The 20,965-nt window shown below is 47.3% G+C and overlaps 1 protein-coding gene across 2 annotated transcripts; it reads left to right on the top strand.

The window, feature by feature from the left end:
- Nucleotides 1-5,082: 5,082 nt before the first annotated feature.
- On the top strand, nt 5,083-15,448 carry LOC122383757 (translation initiation factor IF-2-like). 2 transcript variants are annotated; one of them, XM_043370508.1, is made up of 12 exons: nt 5,083-5,519; nt 5,946-6,095; nt 6,269-6,364; nt 7,119-7,244; nt 8,369-8,598; nt 9,220-9,401; nt 12,051-12,413; nt 12,730-12,906; nt 13,063-13,212; nt 13,338-13,603; nt 13,995-14,243; nt 14,812-15,448. In XM_043370508.1, exons 5-12 carry the CDS (start codon nt 8,424-8,426, stop codon nt 15,224-15,226), a joined length of 1,977 nt encoding a protein of 658 aa, XP_043226443.1. In that variant the 5' UTR covers nt 5,083-5,519; nt 5,946-6,095; nt 6,269-6,364; nt 7,119-7,244; nt 8,369-8,423; the 3' UTR covers nt 15,227-15,448. The 2 variants fall into 2 exon arrangements, with proteins under 2 accessions (XP_043226443.1, XP_043226442.1); XM_043370507.1 differs by having other exon boundaries at nt 6,605-7,244.
- The last annotated feature ends 5,517 nt before the right edge of the window (nt 15,449-20,965 follow it).

Genomic DNA, 20,965 nt, shown 5'->3' with positions numbered 1-20,965 from the left:
CGCCATGAAAATTTATGGAGGTAGGTAGTAGGTGCTGTCTGTCAAGAATAATGAGTATTCAGTAGGGAGTTTATTGATACTTATTTATTTGCAACATGCAACATAAAGGAATGAGAAAATACACAATTCATTTTTTATCTATCTAAAGCTAAAAGTTTCCCGAATTTAATGGGTATGCGGGTATAAGCAAGCATGCCTCGGCGCTTGGTTTCCTCGTCTTACGTGCGGCGTTCCGCAAGGCACCGGAGTATTGCGGGCTAGTCTACGGTTCCAGGAGCCGGCGCCTGCTGGGCTGGCCGGTAGACTTCGCCTGCGTGATGCTGATCGCTGAACGCTGCAGACGCAGTATATCTCAGCTGAATGCCTACAAAATACAAATATGATATGTCCATATGCTCTTGCGAAAGTATTCCGTATCGATGGGTGCCAACGCGTTCTCAACTGCCTTGCGTATTACCGCTTATTACAAGCGAGCACGAAGCGCTAACGGGGTCTTTTTAGTACAACGGAAAATATCAGTAGGCATTGAGCGGCACGGCCTGTAACGTTTTGAGAGGCTCATATCTCTGCAGCTGCTGGTCATTCATCACTCGTGATTCGTTCCTTGTGGCATCCCCCAACCGTCAACCAGCCACAATACTCAGTAGAAACCACGACACCTGTCTAGCCCTTTCCATGCCGTCTCGGCAGCGTGGAACCCTCGCAGCGCGCAGCGCTGTCGATGTGTGTATGCCGACCTATACCCCGCGCCGCACCCATGGCTCTATTGGCCCGTGTGGCCGTCTGTCGTCCGCTCTGTGGCCCACTGTCGCTCAATGGCACTAATAGTCGTGGGCTCCTCTCCAGATGCAGCCGCCGTCGAATGGCCCCCGCGGACCGCAACCGGCCGTCACCGTTTCATTAGCAAACTAATGGCGCAGACGGCAGCATCGACCACTGAAAAATACATGGCCACAGTGATGACAGCCGCGACGCGACGACTGTGAACGGCGAAGGAAAGAATGGAGGCCCGCGCTCACCATTCCCGTGTACCCAGGAACATGTCTTACCTACCGGGAATGTTTGTCATTCACACCATTCCATGTGGAAAATTTGTGGTCATCGCAAACTGGTATACCACCCATATCAAGGAAGGAATGTGAATATTGAATAATGAACAGTGCAAATTGGTTTGACATACCTTGCCTAGTCTGTAGATATCACCATTTTCCCATAGCCGCTTTATTGATGCAAATCATTTGATATCGTGGCATAATACATTATTCAGCCAACATGCCTCGTTTATTTTGGGTGTGCTTATGCAGTACGCTTATTGAAAACGCGGCTTAGCCCATTTGGAATCGCAATGAAAATATCTATTGGGGAGCGATAAGAGTAACAGTATATATAAAATGTATACCCATCTCGGATTTTTATATCTCTGACCAATTGTCAGGTCAATATTGCGACCTCTATAAGTCAATGGGAGAAAATTTATATGCGCCTCTTTTGGATAAATGTCGTTGTTATTGCCATACAGGATCTAAATGGCGTTGCGTTCGATACGAATCAAACACCAAACACATTTTAACTCTAAATTGATACTGGCCGGATCATCTCACAAAATATACATAGAATCCCTCTGAAGTCTGATCAGCCAATTTACTTTCTATAAACAATCGCTTGAATCGGCGTCACAGTTAATTCGAATTTCTTTTGCTTCCTTCGATCGTTTTCGTTTCGTTTTGTTATCGTTCGATCGTTTTCGCACTTAAATTTCATAGTTTCGTGTTCAATTGTTTCGAAGTTTGCCTACGCCATTTTCGTTTGTTTCCTCCTTCTTGTTTTTCTTTCTTTCTTTATATTTTGAATTTTTGTTGATTTTAATCCTCGCCGGCACAGGCCATTTTGAGTCCTTCGACGGCACAAGGGGGGGGGGAGGGTTGGTACGACCCCCCTCGCGTTTGGCCCCTGATGGAGCTAGAGCTTCGCGGAAAAAAACGAGCGTGTTGCCCGTCACGAGAGGAAGCCAATGATACACAATTTAAAGGTCCTAGGTCATCGGTTGACCTTCCAGGTCAGGTCAATGACCCAAAAATCGGGAATATCGGGACCTGTTAGAAAGTCGTAAAGTGTGGCTACTACTAGGGGGTTTTCGGGGTGCTGATCACGAATATCATGTTAGTTTTGATCACAGATGATGTCTTTAAGCATTTAGACCACGTCAGGTCAGGTCAGGTCAGGTCAACCAGTAGGGGTCGTGACGGGTATTCGTAGTAGGTACCTGTCATCCGCCTCTGACAGACAGCTTCGTAACATGTTACGAAGGCACCAAAACTACTTCTTAAATGTTCAAATGGTTGCTAAATTCGAATTCAGCTTAAAAAAATAGCCTAGGAACATGTAAAGCTAAAAAAAGTGACCCGAGGTCACCAAAGGTTAATGACCTGACCTGACCTTCAGGTGACCTTGACACCCACCCTAATGCATGGGAGCAACATCAAATCACATGGTTGAACGTTTGAAACCACGAAAAGCTTGCAAACGCGCGGCTAATTCGAGCCGACATACGTCGAATCGCGATTCCGGCCAAACATGGTCTCGGAAAAGAGGTCACAGGTCAAAGGTCATTTGGGTCAGGGTCATGAAATTTTCAGGGTAGGTGTAAAATTGATCAATGCGAAGGTACCTACTTCAAGTTTCATCGCGATCGGCCGCTTTTTACGCGAGTTATTTATGAAAAACCTTAGGGGGCGGGGTTGCATCAACCTGTGCCGGCGAGGGTTAAGATGCATCTCGTGAAGCTCAGTAACCTCTTGCAGCCTGATTTGAGTGATTTTATCTTGTGTTTCGAACTTTCGGGGGATCCCTCACTCCAAAATAAGCAATAAATCGATGCTGTTGCCGCAACAACAGTCGTTCTAAACCCTCTCAAACATCGATGCATAGATAAACATGACACTGGAATCGGAAAATTGCACCTGTGACCCCTTTGTGTGCCCCTGAGGTCGTCTCAGATCAACGAAAGGCCGCCAGCAGTTTTTGTTTACTATAACTTTTGATTGAGACGTGCCAGAGCGGTGAAAGCACGTTAGATGTGTTCAGCTCGACGATACGGATCGAAATTGATATACAACATGACCCTTACCGGTCAGGTCATGACCTTGACCTGTGGTCAAATTTTCCAAATGACCTTTCAAGGTCAAATAATAGCTCATTCGACGCGTCTCGACGAGAGAAACACGATGCTGGCTAAATAAGTGTCGTGGCTCTCTTGAGTCAAAAGCTATTACCGAAAAAGCATGTTTCATAAAACGGCTATTTTTAGAACTGGAGGTTGAACCGTTGACCTGAGGTCAAGTCTGAGAACAGCCTACCTACCTACTCAGAAAGAAGCCCTTTGAAAGAGCTATATCGAATGCACGTTTCTGTGGCGCCGTAGCTCCATGGCTTCCCGAGTTAGCCGTCGGGTGTTTCAAAAATTGTTAAAATAGGTAGACAAAATTTGATCTTTGATGACCTTTGGTAATCTCACCTTTGAGGGCTTTGACCTGATCTTAAAAATGTCCGAAGTATAATCGCCATTTTTTTACGCTCTTTCGATTGCTGCTTACCACGCGTCGCTACGTGGCCCAGGAGCCGAGCTAGACGGGGGGGGGGGGGCGGGGGGCGTGAAAACGCCCCTCCCAGCACGACACGGAAAACTCAGGCCACCAGCACGGCACGGGGTATCAGTCTGATTCCAGGATATAGCAAAGGTCCGAAAGGGTTTTGCAGGCAAGGAACGGCGCAGCGTGGACCGTTGTTGTATTGCAATGCTGCTGTAGATGGAAAATCGTGGTGCCGTACCTATAACTTGTAAGTAACAAATAGAGTTGCATGCTCGCGAGGACAAAACCACAACAGATGCATCCTATGTTGAATGTTGATAGAAAGAAAACGGGCTCCGAATTCCGATTGACTATTGAGTCCAGTAGGTACCTATCTCTCAGTGGTCGAGGCCGAATCTTGGTCGAGGCCTCCCAACATCTCTGAGCCCTTTACCTACTCCTAGACTATTCCAATCATCACAACTTTCAAAGGTAGCAAGTGCTTGCTTGAAGGCATGCTTCCCGCCATCCATCCTTTTTCATTACAGGTTCATGCTTACATTAGCTTACCTACCTGGGGCATTCCACGATAGATCGTGCCAGGCCCGTCACCCTCATCTCTCAGATTTGAATGAAAATTGGTACAAGGGGTAATCATAGGCTCCAAAAACACCTGCCAAAATATCAGACTTCTCAGACGAAAACTTTTGAGTTACATTGCATAATATTTTCTAAACTTCAGATTGTAAGGGTGAGTTTGATGAGCTATAACTCAAAAACGAGCTAAGCAAGCAACAAACGGTAAACAGCTTTGAACTAACGATGAATCAAAGATTAATACAGTATTTTTGAAATTGGAAAGAAAAGCTTTACATATTGAAAAAAGTCGTAGTATTTTTTAAATTGTCTATAATGGCCCTTGGGACCAAAATTTTTGCCATTTTTATTTCTTCAAAATAAACCTCAGGTCCTTTAAAATCGACATGCAAAAAATTAGAAAGGTGTTCTTTCTATAAGTTCCTCATTTAAATGTATACCAAATGGGTTTCCGGGGGCTCGGTACGACCCCAGCTCGCCGTTTCGCCTCTAATGGAGCTAGAACCCTGCGGAAAAAACGAGCATGTGCGCCGTTACAAGATGCATTGAATGATGCCACATTTTAAGGTCTCGGGTTCATTGGTGACCCCTGAGGTCATTTCAAGTGACCCAAATTACGGGTCCGGTTTTTGATAGATAACTTCGCAACAAATGGTCGCAGAGCCGCGATTTTAGCATCTTTGTGTTTGCCTAGCTCCGGCGCGTCGAATGGTATGCTGTTTGTTCTGGTGAGGTCAGCTTAAGTCGCTGACCTCGGTTCAGCACACTGCCGTGTATTTGGCTCCGCTCCCCGACCGGGCGGCCCAGCCGGCAGCCAGCCGCCGGGCATCACGTGACCGCCCCGAGTCCGCGGCAAAGCCAACCAGCGCGGCGCTGCGCCAAAGCTGGGGAACATTAGTGTTGCCAGCGGGGGAACTCCAAACGGGAAGAGGGAAGGAGAAAGAAAAGATTTTGTAATACATTTCGGCCCAATGTAAGGCACTCATTCTCAACTACGAGCATCCAAGAGCTCACTGAGTCAATATCGTCGCCCTCCCTTAATTCCGTCGGGAGATATTCCACGCGAAAGCTATGGTTCCTTTCTTGTGATCGGGAGGTATCAATTGAAGTCTTTGATGATAGTTTCCTATGCTGGGGAATGGGCGTTGCAGTCTCTCCCTCGACCAATCAGAGGGCGGAACCGATCGATGATCTACCGGTTCCGAGTCTGGTGGAGCAGTGGACCTCTTATGAGCTTTAGCAAAAGGTGCTGGAGATGCCGGAGATGCGTATGCTCTACTGAAGCAAGATTCAGTCGTATCGGTAGAATGCATCCCGGAGCCAGCAAATGTAAACAAACGTTGGACAAAGCACGTGAGTCTGGCGAACATACAGCGCCAAGTGTAGGTCATTATTTTTTTACATTAATGGCATGCATGGGCAGTGTTATGCTGAATATATTTATGTTGAAAGTCTTGAAAGTGGGTAGAGAAGAAGGTACCTTGTCAGTATCGATTTCTGTTTCAGTTTTGCATCGACATTGTTAGAGGTTCCAACGTATTTGATTGGTATCACCGGAGTTGTCATAATGATAAGGTTTGCATGGAGGATGTCAAATAAAAGGACATTACATTTTAGTCAAAATAAATGCATTGTTCATAGGTTTATTAAGTATGATTTAATTTTATTGAGAGCAAGCATTTTTGAAATAATTACACTGTTTAAGCTTAAAACAGTAGACGCCTAAAACATGGAAATTTTATATGAAGGCCCTCTGAAGCACCGTACTACTGTTGACAGAAAACAATGGGGAAAAGTCATAAAGCCTTTGGACAAGCCATCTGGGCCCAGCGCCTGAAAAAATTCGCACAACAAAAATGCTGGACGCCGGACATGGGCAGCAGGCCCGGTCCGAGACAGCCAAGAGCTGTCCTTGACCTGTATAACAAGGTGAGTTGGAGACATATTGAGCTTAGATCGCCTACCATCAATTGTTAACTTTCCGAAAAATCTACATTTTCTTAGTCTCTTATCTTAGTCTTCTTAGTCAGTGGTATACAGAGGTCTATGGTAATTGGTATGTATTATCATTAACATAATATATGATTGTATTTGTGTTTCAGGTCCAAAGATGCCCACGGCAGTGCGGCAGCCAGCAGCCGCTGACCTTCCGGGGGGTGGCTGCGCTGCAAAGAGGCTGTAACTGTGGACTGCACAGTGTAAGAGCAGACAATTCATGGAGAACTTCTTGATGCCTAGTTCCCATATACTTGTGGTTTTAAATGACTTCTTTTTGGTACAGGGATGCAAACATACACCATAGAGTATGAGAAAGCCCTTATGAACTCATGTTCACATGTGTTTGATTAAATTATTTTTTTTAAGAGAATCCTGCTCAATACGCATACCATAACAGTGCACCATTTTTCAGTGAGTAACTAGGTCTCATTCTTTTTCAGAGCCCCAGTCATCATGCACCATTCTTGCATCCTCACTAGAATGTCAGCTGTGACTGGGTGGTCCTATTTGATGCTTCTAATCACTATTTCTGACTAATTTATTTGCTTGGTGTTGGACATGTTGCTGTTTTGCTGTTTTGCTGTTTTTTTTTGGGGGGGGGGGGGGGTGGTGGATGGCTTGGACAATAGCACAGTATAGTATTTTGAGTACATCTGTGGTGTCCTGGGCTGAGAGTTGTACCTATTACTTGTAAAGGTGTGCTGTGTTGTTGCACAGGTCCCCAGGCTTAGTGCTGGTGCTTGCGAGCTAACACAACAGTGCAATGGTGTGGTGGCTGGTTAACTTATGTTCACAAGTTTGTTTTATCCCATTTATTGTTAACCTCACTGCTTTTCATGACATTTTTCTTTCCTTGGTTTTGCAAATGCTTTGCTTGGGCTGCATACTTAGAGCATGATGGTCATGATGGTGGCTGAATTCAGTACGCTGAGCTGCATCCAACCCATGCTCTAGGACCCCCATGACAGGGCTGGGATCCAGCGGATCCGGCAATATGTTGAATCCGGCCGTCTGGCGGAGCTGAGGCAGCGCCCCAACATCCAGCCCAATCTGCAGCTTGAGCGGCATGCTGCAGGCCAGGTAATTATAAACATAATATGTCATTGCCACCCAAACTGGCTGTTCACTTGTGTTGTTTGCTCTTAGAGTACCTCATTGTGTGGGCATTTCTTGTTCTTTGCTGCCAAAACATGATTACGGAGCGAGCGAAGCGAGCGGAGTCTTTCGTAGATTAACGGAAATTTCTGGGTATGAGCGGCCGGCCGGCCGGCCGTGCGGACGCTTTTGCGAGGCTTATATCTCAGCAACCACTTGACCGATTTACCTGCGGTAATTTTTGTAGGGTAGCTTCATTCCTTCTTCCAAGCAGACATGGGCATGGATCCCAGACAACCAATCACGAAAATCGAGATGGTCATTAGATGCATGTGGATGATCCCTTATGTAGGTGCCACGTGCAAAAAGAAGAGGTGTCAGTTTTGTAATAGTTGCAATACCGTAGCTTCGTGCAACTTTGGCCCACTTTTTTCGTTGAGCCTCAATAATTAAGTCATCTTTTATGTACAATGTTAAGCAACATGGTCTGGATAGAGGTCACCCCTTTTCCAGGCATGGGCCAAAGTTGCCCTTGGTGGCCAAAGTTGCACAAACTACGGTATCTCGGTAACTACTCGGCTGATTGCGCTAAAAGTTGGCATGTAGGTAGGCACCCACTATGCAATGCATATCCATGTGCCAGAGTTGGGGTGCTGCTGCACGTGCGCACGTGCAGGGGTCGATTCCAGATCTCGAGAACGGCTGGACCGATGGCGCTCAAATTTGGTACGTGGTTAGGGACCGGTTAGTAGGGTGCCGTGCAAAAGTCAGTTGGGACCCATTTTGCACGTGCGCACGTGCAGGGTGCCGCTTCCAGATCTCGAGAGCGGCTGGGCCGATTGTGCTCAAATTTGGCACATCGCTAGAGACCGGTTAGTAGGGTGCCGTGCACAACTCAGTTGGAGGTACCCCCTCGCAATTTCGCACGTGCAAGGCTCACCCTCTCGCTCGCTCCGTTAGTCGCCCCAAAAGGCGTTATACTGGTTATCTAATATCGCTTGGCAATGACACAATAGAAACCTGAAGGGTGGTCGAAAGCCTTCTGGAATAGGGTTAAGCTAAGCACTTTATCCTGTATCTCATTAATACTTAATTCTATTCTTTTCCAGGGACTACAGCCAGCGACCTCCACTTCCATGCCTTCCTGATCGAGGGTCTGGTTAGATGGAACGCGGATCGTCACCTTGCGGCGATCGGACAGGACAGCGCCCGCGAGGTCCGGTGCTACGGACGAGTACAGGGTGCTACGACGGCCGGATACGGGCAGCCGTCAACGACCTGTCGCAGAGGGTGCTCAAGAGGGACCTAGTCACCAGAAGCGAGCCTCTTCGATACACGGGTAAAAAGTCGCATGCTACAGTCACACAAATTATACAGTACAAAAACTGCCAACTAATGCCAATGATCGAATGCAGTTAAGTCCGCTAGCCTCCATTGAATTTGAACTTATGAAAAGGTTGCCGCTGCCGCGACAACCGATCAGCTAAAATTATTTACTACCTAATACCTATATACATAAAACGAACTTACGTACAGTGGCGGATCCAGGGGGGGGGCTGCGGGGGCTGGCAGCCCCCACCCAAGGAAAACTGGCGCCACTGCGCCGCGCAGTGGCGCCAATTTTCAATTCGCAACTCATCGGAGTGCGGCATACTAGGACTAGGATGCAAAAATCAGTCGAATAACGTCGTTTCAGTACGCTCCGCACCGATATTTCCAATCGTGTGGTGTCACTGTACATACTGATCCTGGGCGCCTCTTGTCAGGGCCACTGGGCGCCAATATTTCAGCGCCAATACGATGCGACTATGGCGCCCATCCGGGGCGTGGCGCCCAATTATGACCTGCAGCCCCTCCCCAGTGAAAATCCTGGATCCGCCACTGCTTACGTACCAAGACGTGTCAAGTTGTCACAAGTCGTGAAACATAATGTTTCACACATGCTTCTGTTTACATTCAGGTGAGCTCGTCGGGGTCGCCTACCTGTACGGACAGCGGCGCGGTAGGCTCGACGAGTACAGGGTGGGTGACCCCGACACGCAGCACGGCGAGGATGACGATGTTGGCGATGACCTCGACGAGGGATTCGAGGACGTCGAGGACATCTTCGTGACCGACGCGTACGATGGTCTCGAAATGCCAGTAAGTTAATTAAAGAGTACCGGAGGGTGTGTCGACAGAGGTGTTTTTCTCACAGATTCGCGTTAGACAAAGATATAAAGTGGCGCGAGCATGCCAAAACACTAGCCCTGCAGTTGGTTTTGCGTAATAGTGCGATTTGACGAGGCTCGTGCGGGTCGAAGTTACAGCGAAAAAGTCGCAGTCGACGGTGCTGCCACCTACATTGCCAATAACGGACACTATCATATCGTGATAATTGGGGTAGTTTCAAATGAGAAATGACTTCTATTTTTGTTCAAATTGCTTGAGAAGAAATGAAACAATTCGGAAACGTACATTTTTCCCAAATATCGCGTTCCATTTTTTCCTGTTGAGTTGTTAGGAAAGTGGTCAATTTCAAGGTTGACGGCTAAAAAACGAAACAGGAGGAACAGAGCAGGAATCACGAAGACGTGTGCCGCGCCGATGCTGTAGCCTGTAGATAAGGGGTGAGCAACAGAACCAGCATACCTAACGATTTTGATTAGTGATAGATATTTTTCTCTAAATGAAAGACTATTAGTAACTCAGGCAAGCCCTCTAATATAGGTATCGACAGGGTTGCGGTAAAAGGTACAATCGATGGCACATTACAATTATTCTGAGTTGGGAAACAACACTCTTCAGATACCTACCATCAACAACCTCACTATCTCCTATATGGGAGCTATATCATCTGATTCCAGCGCCCTGAAAACAAACAGGTTATCACCAAATATCTCTGTATTAGCGCCTACCGATATATGCTGAATGACGCTATCAATACCCGACATTTGTAAAAGGTGATTCGCCACACAGACCGCCGGCGTCTGAGGGGTTGAATCAGTGAGCCAGATTGCCAGCGACTCACCGCTGAACTACCGGGCATAACAAAACGGACGATGCGACATGACTCAGAGTCCAGAGATCATCACAGACGCGACGGTAAGCCGCCAACAGCTCCTCTGATGTATGCTTTAAAAATGTTGGCCAAAATTTAAGATCGATGTAATCTAGTGCTAATATTTGGGTTTTCGGTTTTCTAATTCCCTCTATTTCGCGTATTGCTTGAAAATAGCTAGAAGGTTTCTTTTCACCGATAGCAAGTGATTTTAGTTCAAAAGATTGGTGGTGCTGCTACTGGCAACATTATTGGCGCAATATAACCGTTCTTTAGTCACCGTGTCAATAATATTGACACAGTGAATGACCACCGACTCTCACTGAATGTGTCTTCCTGTTCCGCAGGAAGCTGAGCTGTGACTGACTGGCCATTGCGTGTCATCAGTTCGGCCAGTAGCGGCGGAATACCTTCAATTAAGGGGGGCACTGCCGACTTTTGGTCCCATATTCTTTCTATGCAACGCCCATAGGGCTAATGTTAAAATGCCAAAATCAAAGGGGGCACGGTGCCGCGGTGCCCTCCCCGTTCCGTCGCCTATGAGTTCGGCTTGACAAGGGAACCGCGAGGTGGCAGATAGCGATATTACGTATCTGAACGAGGGTTCCGCACGAGATCAGATGGCCTTCGGTTACATTTGTCGTTGCGTCTGTGATGATCTCTGAGTCATGTCGCATCGTCCGTTTTGTTATGCCCGGTAGTTCAGCGGTGAGTCGCTGGCAATCTGGCTCACTGATTCAACCCCTCAGACGCCGGCGGTCTGTGTGGCGAATCACCTTTTACAAATGTCGGGTATTGATAGCGTCATTCAGCATATGTCGGTAGGCGCTAATACAGAGATTTTTGGTGATAACCTGTTTGTTTTCAGGGCGCTGGAATCAGATGATATAGCTCCCATATAGGAGATAGTGAGGTTGTTGATGGTAGGTATCTGAAGAGTGTTGTTTCCCAACTCAGAATAATTGTATTGTGCCATCGATTGTACCTTTTACCGCAACCCTGTTGATACCTATATTAGAAGGCTTGCCTGAGTTACTAATAGTCTTTCATTTAGAGAAAAAAAATCTCTCACTAATCAAAATCGTTAGGTATGCTGGTTCTGTTGCTCACCCCGTATCTACAGGCTACAACATCGGCGCGGCACACGTCTTGGTGATTCCTGCTCTGTTCCTCCTGTTTCGTTTTTTAGCCGTCAACCTTGAAATTTACCACTTTCCTAACAACTCAACAGGAAAAAATGGAACGCGATATTTGGGAAAAATGTATGTTTCCGAATTGTTTTATTTCTTCTCAAGCAGTTTGAACAAAAATAGAAGTCATTTCTCATTTGAAACTACCCCAATTATCACGATATGATAGTGCCCGTTATTGGCAATGTAGGTGGCAGCACCGTCCACTGCGACTTTTTCGCTGTAACTTCGACCTGCCCGAGCCTCGTCAAATCGCATTTTTACGCAAAACCAACTGCAGGGCTAGTGTTTTGGCATGCTCGCGCCACTTTTTATCTTTGTCTAACGCGAATCTGCGACTATCGACACACCCACTACCCAAAATATAACAATACGATTAAAAATTAAAGCTAAATGCAACTACTTCAATTTTGCGATATACTGCACCCTTTGATGGATGTTATTTACCCTATTACTTTCTGCATCCCAAATGAAGCAAGCATATAACTTATTTCATAGGTGTACAGGTAACTTAGGATCGCGAAACATACTGAGCTCATGACTACATCGCTTGTGTTTCAGCTTCAGACGCCTCTCCCGGCCGCTCCCGTCGGAGTCCCCAGCCTCGCCGCCGCCGGACCTCAGGGCCCCGCTACCGCCCGAGTCCCCAGCTCCGCCGACGCTGGGCCTCAGAGTCCCGCCGACGCTGGGCCTCAGAATCCCGCCGCCGGACCTCAGAGTCCCGCCGCCGCTGCAGCTCCGGGCTCCGCCGCCGCTGCAGCCGCAGCCACCGTCGCTGGAGCTCCGGGCCCGGCCGCCGCTGCAGCTCCGGGGCCCGCTGCTGCTGCAGCCGCCACAGCTGCTGCTCCGGGGCCCGCTGCAGCCGCCGCCGCCGCAGCTGTAGCCTCGTGGCCCGCCGCCGCTAGAGCTCACAACCTCTCACGGGTAGGTAGTCAGCCTCGTTTGATCTAAGGACGGGACTTCTCAGTCATTCAGACCGTTTTGAGTCCAATCAAATAAAACCATTAAGCTCCCCAGGATTGGAAGTGATCACCTGCGACCTCAAAAGTTTCCATAGTTACACTTCCAGTAGCGATATGCAAATCAGCGTTAATTCAGACAGCTAATTGCTCGCTTACATAGTCCCGTGTGTTCCACCTCAAACGGATGAATGGTCCATCAGTTAGCTATACACCGGGCGCAAGCACATATTAATCATGCCAATCACCCTGAGCGCTAAATTCGCCCGTTCTACTTTCAGCATGGTAACCAGCCTCCACCGGCTCCTCCTGCCGTCGACGCTGCCAGCTGGTCACCAGCTGACGCACAGCCGGACCTGGAGGGACGCAGCTCACCCGGCCCTGGTGCAGTAGTGGCCGCCGCTCAGTCGCCCGCCATCCCACTGACGCCAGACTGGGCAGCCGAGGGTCTTCCGGAGGTGCGGCTGCTTCGAGTTGCTTCGACCTTTCTGTTTCACTCGGGATCTTTTTTTCTTCTTAATTATGAAATTAGGTATCTCGGCTGACACGAGTGTAAATGCACCCCGGCCCGGTCACACCAGTCTGCTATAAAAGGATAAATCGTCTGTTCTCAGCACGGCGTTCAGCTGCTGTCGGCTCCTCCGACTACCGCCGGAGCCCCTGGCCCGGTCCCTGCCGGCGTCCCGGGCACAGCCACCGCGCCACCCACCGTCGCTGGCTCCGCCACCACCTCAAGTTTCGGGAACCGCGACCCGGCTCGCCAGGTATGTTGTAACTTGTCTCACAATCAAATTGCTTTAACTGTAAGTGCACAAAATGCATGTTCTGATGTGTTCATGAAGGTGACATGCTCTTGTCAGACACCCTCGTTTTCCATGCATGTTTTAAGGACGTGACCGGCCCCGACCACCAGCCGGGGTACGCCGAGTGCCACCGCCTGGCGCAGGTGCTCGTCGGCCTAGACTGCTCGCGGGGGTATGTCGCCGACGAAGAGGCCGAGTCCATCGTCCACCTGTGGCACCAGCTCTCCGCCGGCGACAGAGCCAAGGTGGCGGCCTCCCAGCGGTACCAGCACCGGCTGACGACTGGCCGGTTTAAACAGCCGAAGACCAGTCGGCTGTCTGGTGTCGTGCCGGGCGTGGACAGCGCACGGAGGTAAGGATCCCGCATTTTAAAATAGGACTATCATTGTAAGCGTTGTTCTCAAATGAAACACCATCGGGCAGAATAATTGGGGTTTGCACGCATATTATTGGAACTATTAAATTATGTCATATTTATTAAAAGGCAATAAAAGTGAGATATTGTCCATGCTGGTAGGATTTTGTACGCATGTTAGTCACAACCTGGACATGCTGATGTGATGAAAAAGAAATACGAAACGCGTCCACGTCATCACATAATCTAATTATTGATTTTCACGAAACACAACTTGCATACTGCTTGCCAGGGACCTTCAATTTGGAAGGTATGTCCAACGTGTGCTCCGTAGAATTTCGTAGAACACATGTGAAAGTGAACTTAATGATGGATTTCTATTTGACAGAGTCTCACTCAAGCGAGGAGCGGTTCCCGCGCAACGACCCGACTTGAACCGGCTCGCTGAGACGGTCGTCCGCCTGCTCTGCGAGCGGTACCGAAACCCCAGGCGCAGCGGAGGGTCGGTCCAGTCGCGCTGGGCGCAGATCCTGGCCCACCACTCCAGCCTGCGGGACATTCTCCTCAAATGTCCCGCAATCACCCAGCGGACTGGAGTCAACCTGGCGGCTCTGAACCAGCACACGCTCACGTCCTGGTGAGTTATATGTTCGCTCGATCCTGCAGATGCAGAGACTTGATAGAATGTCCAGTGTCCATCCTCTCATCAATAATGGTGTAAGATATGTTATAAAAATACTACCATCATATTCGCCCGTGTGCGGCTTTACTGCTTACGTTCATTACCTGATTTTGCTAAATTTATCAGCGAGTGTTAAAGCCAGAACAATACGGACCCGTTCATTACCTGATTTTGCTAAATTTATCAGCGAGTGTTAAAGCCAGAACAATACACGCATTCAGTGTTGTAACAATTACGTTTCACAATACTTCTGAGTATCAGAAAATTAAAATTGTTCGCACTGGGAAACCGGCGCGCATCTACCGCATGGTCTTCCTACTGAGGACGCCAATGCTGACGGGATACATCCAGACTCTGTCCCTAAATGCGCTGAACCGAGTTGGGATGAGGCGGTGGGATGCAAGTCGACATCCTGAGAGATCGGAGCGTCAAAAGAGGAGCTCTGGAATACAAGGACCCCAACGAACATTTCAATCAACAGTATAAAGTAAACCCCTCAATTTTTGTTTTTGTTCGCCGCCAGGTTCAACGAGCACCAGAAGGAGACGGAGCGGAGAGCTCTTCTCCAGGGCGTGCAGCTGCCGCCAGCCCGTCCGATCGCCGCAGTCGCCCTGCCAGCACCGGCGCCGCGGCTGATGCAGGTGCAGGTGGTGCGGGTGGACTGCCGCCGCCCACCGCACCACTTCGTCCTGCCTGCCGACACGGTCGGACAGGCGCAGACCCGCCGTCGCCCGGCCGAGGACACCGGCCACGACACCGCCGCCAAGAGGCCCTACACGCGCCGGCAGCCCACCAACACCTGCGGCCAGTGCAAAGGCGCTCTGACGGCGGACACGGGGCACAGACGGGGGAAGGGCGGCCCAAGCCGAAACAAGGTTTTCTGTCCCGTTGCCAACCCTGATCTAACATACGATCAGTGGTTGGCAAAGTTCAAGTGAGGAGTATGTCTTGTACCTATGTATGTATGTCTTGTCTATGTTTTGTGTCCTGTATGCCTGGCAAGTCCAACGCCAGACACCGGCGGAACTGCTTCAGGGCCGCTCTCTCCGGCCGCAGCTCAGGCGCTGCGCCCCCCCCCCCCCCATGATCGCCGCTGGCGCCACCTTTCGGCGCCCCGCCGCCGTCGGTGGGGAGAAAAATAAACCAGATCTGACTTCGGATGCCGTCATGGTGTTTGTGTGGCGTAGAACAACGACGATAATAGCGAGTTAAAACCGCCTGACACTGTTTCAGGGTTTGGCGTTTTTGTTCGTGAATGTTTGCTTGTTCCTTTGATACTTAGGTTTACGATTCCCTTCCTTCGTTTGTTTGTTTGGTCGTTAAACATTAAATATACCAGCGTATAATGCAGGCGTACTTCGTCCGGGTGAGGCATCGTAGTCCCTTCGTCCTCGCACCTAAGGTTCACGCTATTCAGGCATGCCAAAAACTTGACCTGTGTGTCTTCCAGGTAGGTATCACACATTCGTGCGCGGGTGGGTGCGTTGAATGCTAGTTAGATTATGCGACAGTGCAGCTAACAGCGACTTCGGACAGCTTCCACGGTCGCAGAACACGGCAGGCAAACTCACTTAAGGCAGCGGCCATTCGCTCGAAGCCCGGGCGCCGTCGATTTTGTCGGATTCCACTGTATACCCAACGCATTTATCCTAAGCAATACAATTAATGGTGCAAAGTAGCTGCAGCACGGCATGGGTAGCTTTCATATTCTGTCAATTAACCCGCGCCGGGCCGGTGCTCCGCGACTTCCACGCCGGGCCGGGAGGGGGGGGGGTCTGAACTCTGAACCCCCCCTCCCCCCCGTCTAACTCGGCTCCTGGGCCACGTAGCGAGACGCAGTAAGCGGCATTCGAAAGAACGCCAAAAATAACACTTCGGTCATTTTTAGATCAGGTCAAAGCTCGGGGCCCTGTTTCACCGGTGATAGCAGCACGCTGCTATCACACGTGTCAAATTGGGTTTCCATGGAAACATCAACAAACCATGACGCCGTCAATCTGTGTGATGTCATCAAATATTGCTGCTAACATCTTTACGGCCGTGCGATCAGACAAATGTTATCAAACGCATTCAACGAGACAGCAACTCTGTTCCAAACGCAGCTCACGGATTACACGAAACGTCAGTAGTGTGACCTCATCACATTACGTCAGCTCGCGCGAAACCATTACGTCACCGGCGAAACAGGGCCCAGGTCGCCAGAGGCCATCAAAGGTAACATTTTGTCCATTTCAACAATTTTGGAAACTGCCAGCGGCTAACTTGGGAACCGATAGAGCTACAGCGGCGCGGAAAAGCGCATTCGATAGCTCTTTTAATGCTATTTTGCCATAATGTCCCCAGATTTGACCTCGGAAAAGCGCATTCCATAGCTCTTTTAACGCGATTTCGCAATAATGTCCTCAGATTTGACCTCAGGTCAACGGTTTAGCCTCCAGAGGGCAAGAACTCCAAAAATGGCGGTTTTATGAAAAACATTTTTCTGCAATAACTTTTGACTCAGGGAAAAGACGACATTTAATTTGCCAGCGCATCGTGTTCCCCTCGTCGAGACGCGTCGAAAGAATTATAATTTAACCTTGTAAGGTCATTTTGAAAATGTGACCTCAGGTCAAAGTCATGGCCTGACCGGAAAAGGTCATGTTGCATATCAGTCGATCCGTATCGTCGAGCTTAACACATCTGAGGTGTTCTCATCGCTCTAGCTGTCTCTATCAAAAGTTATTGTCAGAGAAAACTCCTGGGGGCCTGATATGACCTGATATGACCTCTGGGTCAAAAGGAGGGGTCACAGGTGCCATTTTTCGGTTCAGCTTGTCGAGTTTACCGGTAACACGATGTTTGAGAATGTTTGGAATGACGTTCGTCCAAAAAAGGCGCCTTTCAATTATCTCTCATTAACTTACCTGAAATGGAGAGGTCGCAAAATTGGCCTGACCTTAGGTCACCAATATCAAAATTCCGAGATATGCATTTTGTATACACTGTTACTATTATCAATCGCTGAAAGTTTCAAGGTGATCGTTTGGTCGTTACAGATATGACGAGGATTCTAACTTTTCTGAGGTGCTTGAGTTACCTGGGTCTGAAATTTTCACATGTGCGGAAAAGATGCATGAACAGGTGTACCAAAAATGGCGGCGCAGCGCCGCCGTTTTCGATATATCTGCGAAAAACCGCAAGAGGGTAACACCCAACCCCCGGCCCGGCGCGGATTAATTTAAGGTTATTTTTGTATGACTGAAGCTGATGTCCACATGGTTTTCAAAGGGTAAATATCGCTGCTTTGAAGCTTTCCATGTTTCTTTCATGAAGCTTTCCAGGCAGTCATTTTTGAAAATGACTGCTACCAGTCAATGGAGGAAAAAAAGAACAACTTATATCAATTATGGAGATATAGAAATAGCAAATGAACGCCAAAGAGGAAGATCACAAGAATCGATAGAATATCAGACGAAGATAATACGGAAGGGGTGGCGTTGCAAAGCCAACACCCCGAGAAAAATCTGATCTGATCTGATGTTTTTCAATATCCTGAATCCAAGAATGATACTCATTAGTGCAAGGAGTATCATGATAATCCATTGAGGGGAGGTCACCCAGCCCTAACTCATCAGACCCAACCCATCCTGGGCTTATGCAAAGGTAGGTGAGGTGTTAGGTTTTGGGTGGGTGTAGGGTTGGGTTGTCAGGCTTGGTCAAGGTAAGTTTGGTTAAGTTAGGTTAGGTTGGATTAGGCTGAGCTTACTCAGATTTGCTAGGCAAGGTCAGGTAACTTCACTTCAATGAATTATAATGATACCTATTTGCTGCCAGACATGTGCATGGATCCGAGAAAATGGATCTGGGATCTGATCCCCCGAATACTGATCTCGGATCCGTCGGGACCATAGCTGATCCAGCTCTGTAATTTATCGAGAGATCCATGGGGATCACAGATCCGAGTCTCATTTTTTGCTTGAGATCCAGTGAGATCATAGATCCTCACTTATTTTTTGTTAAAACATATATAAAAAACTTGTTTCAAGTTTCAACTCACAAACGTTCTGTTTTAAAAATTTTATGTGATCGCACGTCATAATCCACAGTTTTGTGTCACTTATTGGCATAGAAACCCATTAAAACATGGTTTCAAATGTGGTACATGGTGGTATCCACTCAGATCATAGATCCATGTTCTTAATTTATCGTCAGATCATATGTCATAGATTCAAGATGTATTTTTCACACCGGATCCGGTGGGATCATAGATCCCAACCTGTACTTTGCTTCGACATCCACTGAGATCATAGATCCATTACTCGGATACATGCACATGTCTGTTTGCTGCACTTAGTAACATTATTTTTGGGATCCCAAGTATTGAAAAACATGGAAAAGAGCAAATTTAATCTTGGAAAAATCTGGTGCTTTAGTGTTACAGTAATTTTCATCTTAACCCCACCATTCATTGCATTTGATGTGTTGTGTTTCATTGCAAAATGTTTGCTTGTTTTACATAGCATTTAATAAAGAAATTAAATCAACACAAATGAGACATTTACAAGTTGCAAGATCAAGAACATGCTGACTGGAAAACGTAATCATGGGCTCTGTCAATGGGGGGGGGGAGGAGTTGCAGGGGTTAAAGCCACCCAATAATTTTGCTTCTGCAATGCCAACCAATAGGTAGTGATGCATTTACGGATCCAACCCCCCAATCCTGAGAATGTGTCAGAGCGCCCAAGTGGAATGAATATATGCTGCTCAAAATGAACTTTTCATAAACAACAGTTGATCATAAAACAGTGACTTTTAACAAATTTCAAGGCTTTTGGGTCAGAACTTTAAAATGGCTTAAGATATTTTGCTCAAATGCCAACCAATTAGGTACCTATGCTTTAGTGCAGGGTACATAATAAGTGCCTACTGCCTAAGCTGGAACCTGAGATATACCTAAGCCAAAAGCAAAGAAGCTCCGGGTGGGGTTACTTTCAGAAGTGCTCATTTTTTTCATGAAAATTACACATGGTAATCCTTAGTAATCCTAAAAGCTACCATTTAAGTTGCACATTATTATATTCACATTTATCATTAGTTAGTAAGCACATTCATCAGACATCTGGGAATTCATGCCATTCATTTGACAAAACTAAAAATACTGCTCATCTCTTAAATACGGATCAGAAATAACGTCAATTTTGGTGCATGAGCTCAGCTATTTTGAATCAAAGTTACCCTGGCCTGTCAATACCCCTGGTTTTAAAGCAGCCCTGTTTTACAGTACAAAGTTTAAATATGTAAATAACATGTTAATGTGTAATGCCTGACACAATTTGTATGATAAAATCCAGGATTTCTTTGGTTGGCATTAACAGCAAAATAGGTACCAATACCTATAAACATCTTTGAGCCATATAAGATCAGGGCCCTGTTTCACCGGTGGTAGCAGCACGCTGCTATCAAATTGCGCGAGCTGACATAATGTGATGACGTCATACTGCTGACGTAAGGGGCAATTCTGGCGCACGATTGCCGCAATATTGTTTTACGTCATCAACTAAATGGTCGAAGTTTAAGTCCAAATTTTCCTTAAACCCAACTTCTTTTAAATACATCATATTAAAAAATATATGTTACAAATAAATATACTATCATGACTGTGTAAACTCTTACTTTTAAGCACACACGTCACTTAATGCCGTGGCCAAGGTCGCGGCATTCGTACGCCAGAACTGCCCATCACGTCAACAGTATGGCGTCATGACATGACGTCAGCCGTGCTGCTATCACCAGTGAAACAGGGCCCAGACGTAGCTATATTATCTATGTTGATTTGCACTTGCCAAACTGATGATGTAAAGCAAAAGATGAAACATGAAAATTTCAATTCTGAATGCAAAATGTATTTTGATGAAAAAATGTACCAATAAGAATACCAGCCAACACTTCTACAAAGGCCCTGTTTCACGGGCGCTAGCAACGCGCTGCAAACGCTTTTCACGAGCTGACGTCATATGGTCACGTGACACTAAGGGCGGTTTGTGTCATCCGTCAGCTCCTTCATAGCTGCGAATGGAACAGAGTTGCCGATACATTTGCATTCAAGGCGACAGCAACTCTGTTCCATTCGCAGCTATGAAGAAGCTCACGGATGACACAACCCGTCCTCTAGTGTCACCCACGTGACCATATGACGTCAGCTCGCAAAAAGCGCTGCTAGGGCCCATGAAACAGGGCCCAGAATGCACAAGACCTGGACTTAGCTGTTAAAGAATTACATTCTTTTCTAAATAAATAGCCACTGTGTAATACCTTATTGTTATGAAACAAAAGGAAACAAATATGAACGCCTCATGAAACGAGAGGAAACATAAATATGAACGATTTTCTTCCAATATATTTGCATTGAACTCAGTGAAATATAGGTAATAAAAATGAGGGTGCATCGGAGAGGATATTCACGGCTTGGTCTCGCCTTTATTATGCTAACTATGAACATTAATAGGGCATTTCCAGGCAAGGTGGGTCGGTCAATGCCATACCTACCTGACCAACTAAATAAAAACGAATTTCACCGAACTGTGCTTCGATAATGCAAAAAACATAATTATAAAACCAAATGAAAACAAAACCTTACGGAGTTTGTTACTCAGCCTTGGGTCTCCTAATGCACAAAATTAATTGGACGCTGAACG

Source organism: Amphibalanus amphitrite, unplaced genomic scaffold (genome assembly GCF_019059575.1).
Source record: "Amphibalanus amphitrite isolate SeventyFive unplaced genomic scaffold, NRLGWU_Aamphi_draft 000172F_arrow, whole genome shotgun sequence".
Classification (NCBI taxonomy): domain Eukaryota; kingdom Metazoa; phylum Arthropoda; class Thecostraca; order Balanomorpha; family Balanidae; genus Amphibalanus; species Amphibalanus amphitrite.
Note: the sequence above shows the minus strand (reverse complement) of the source record. Positions and strands in the feature narration are given on the sequence as shown.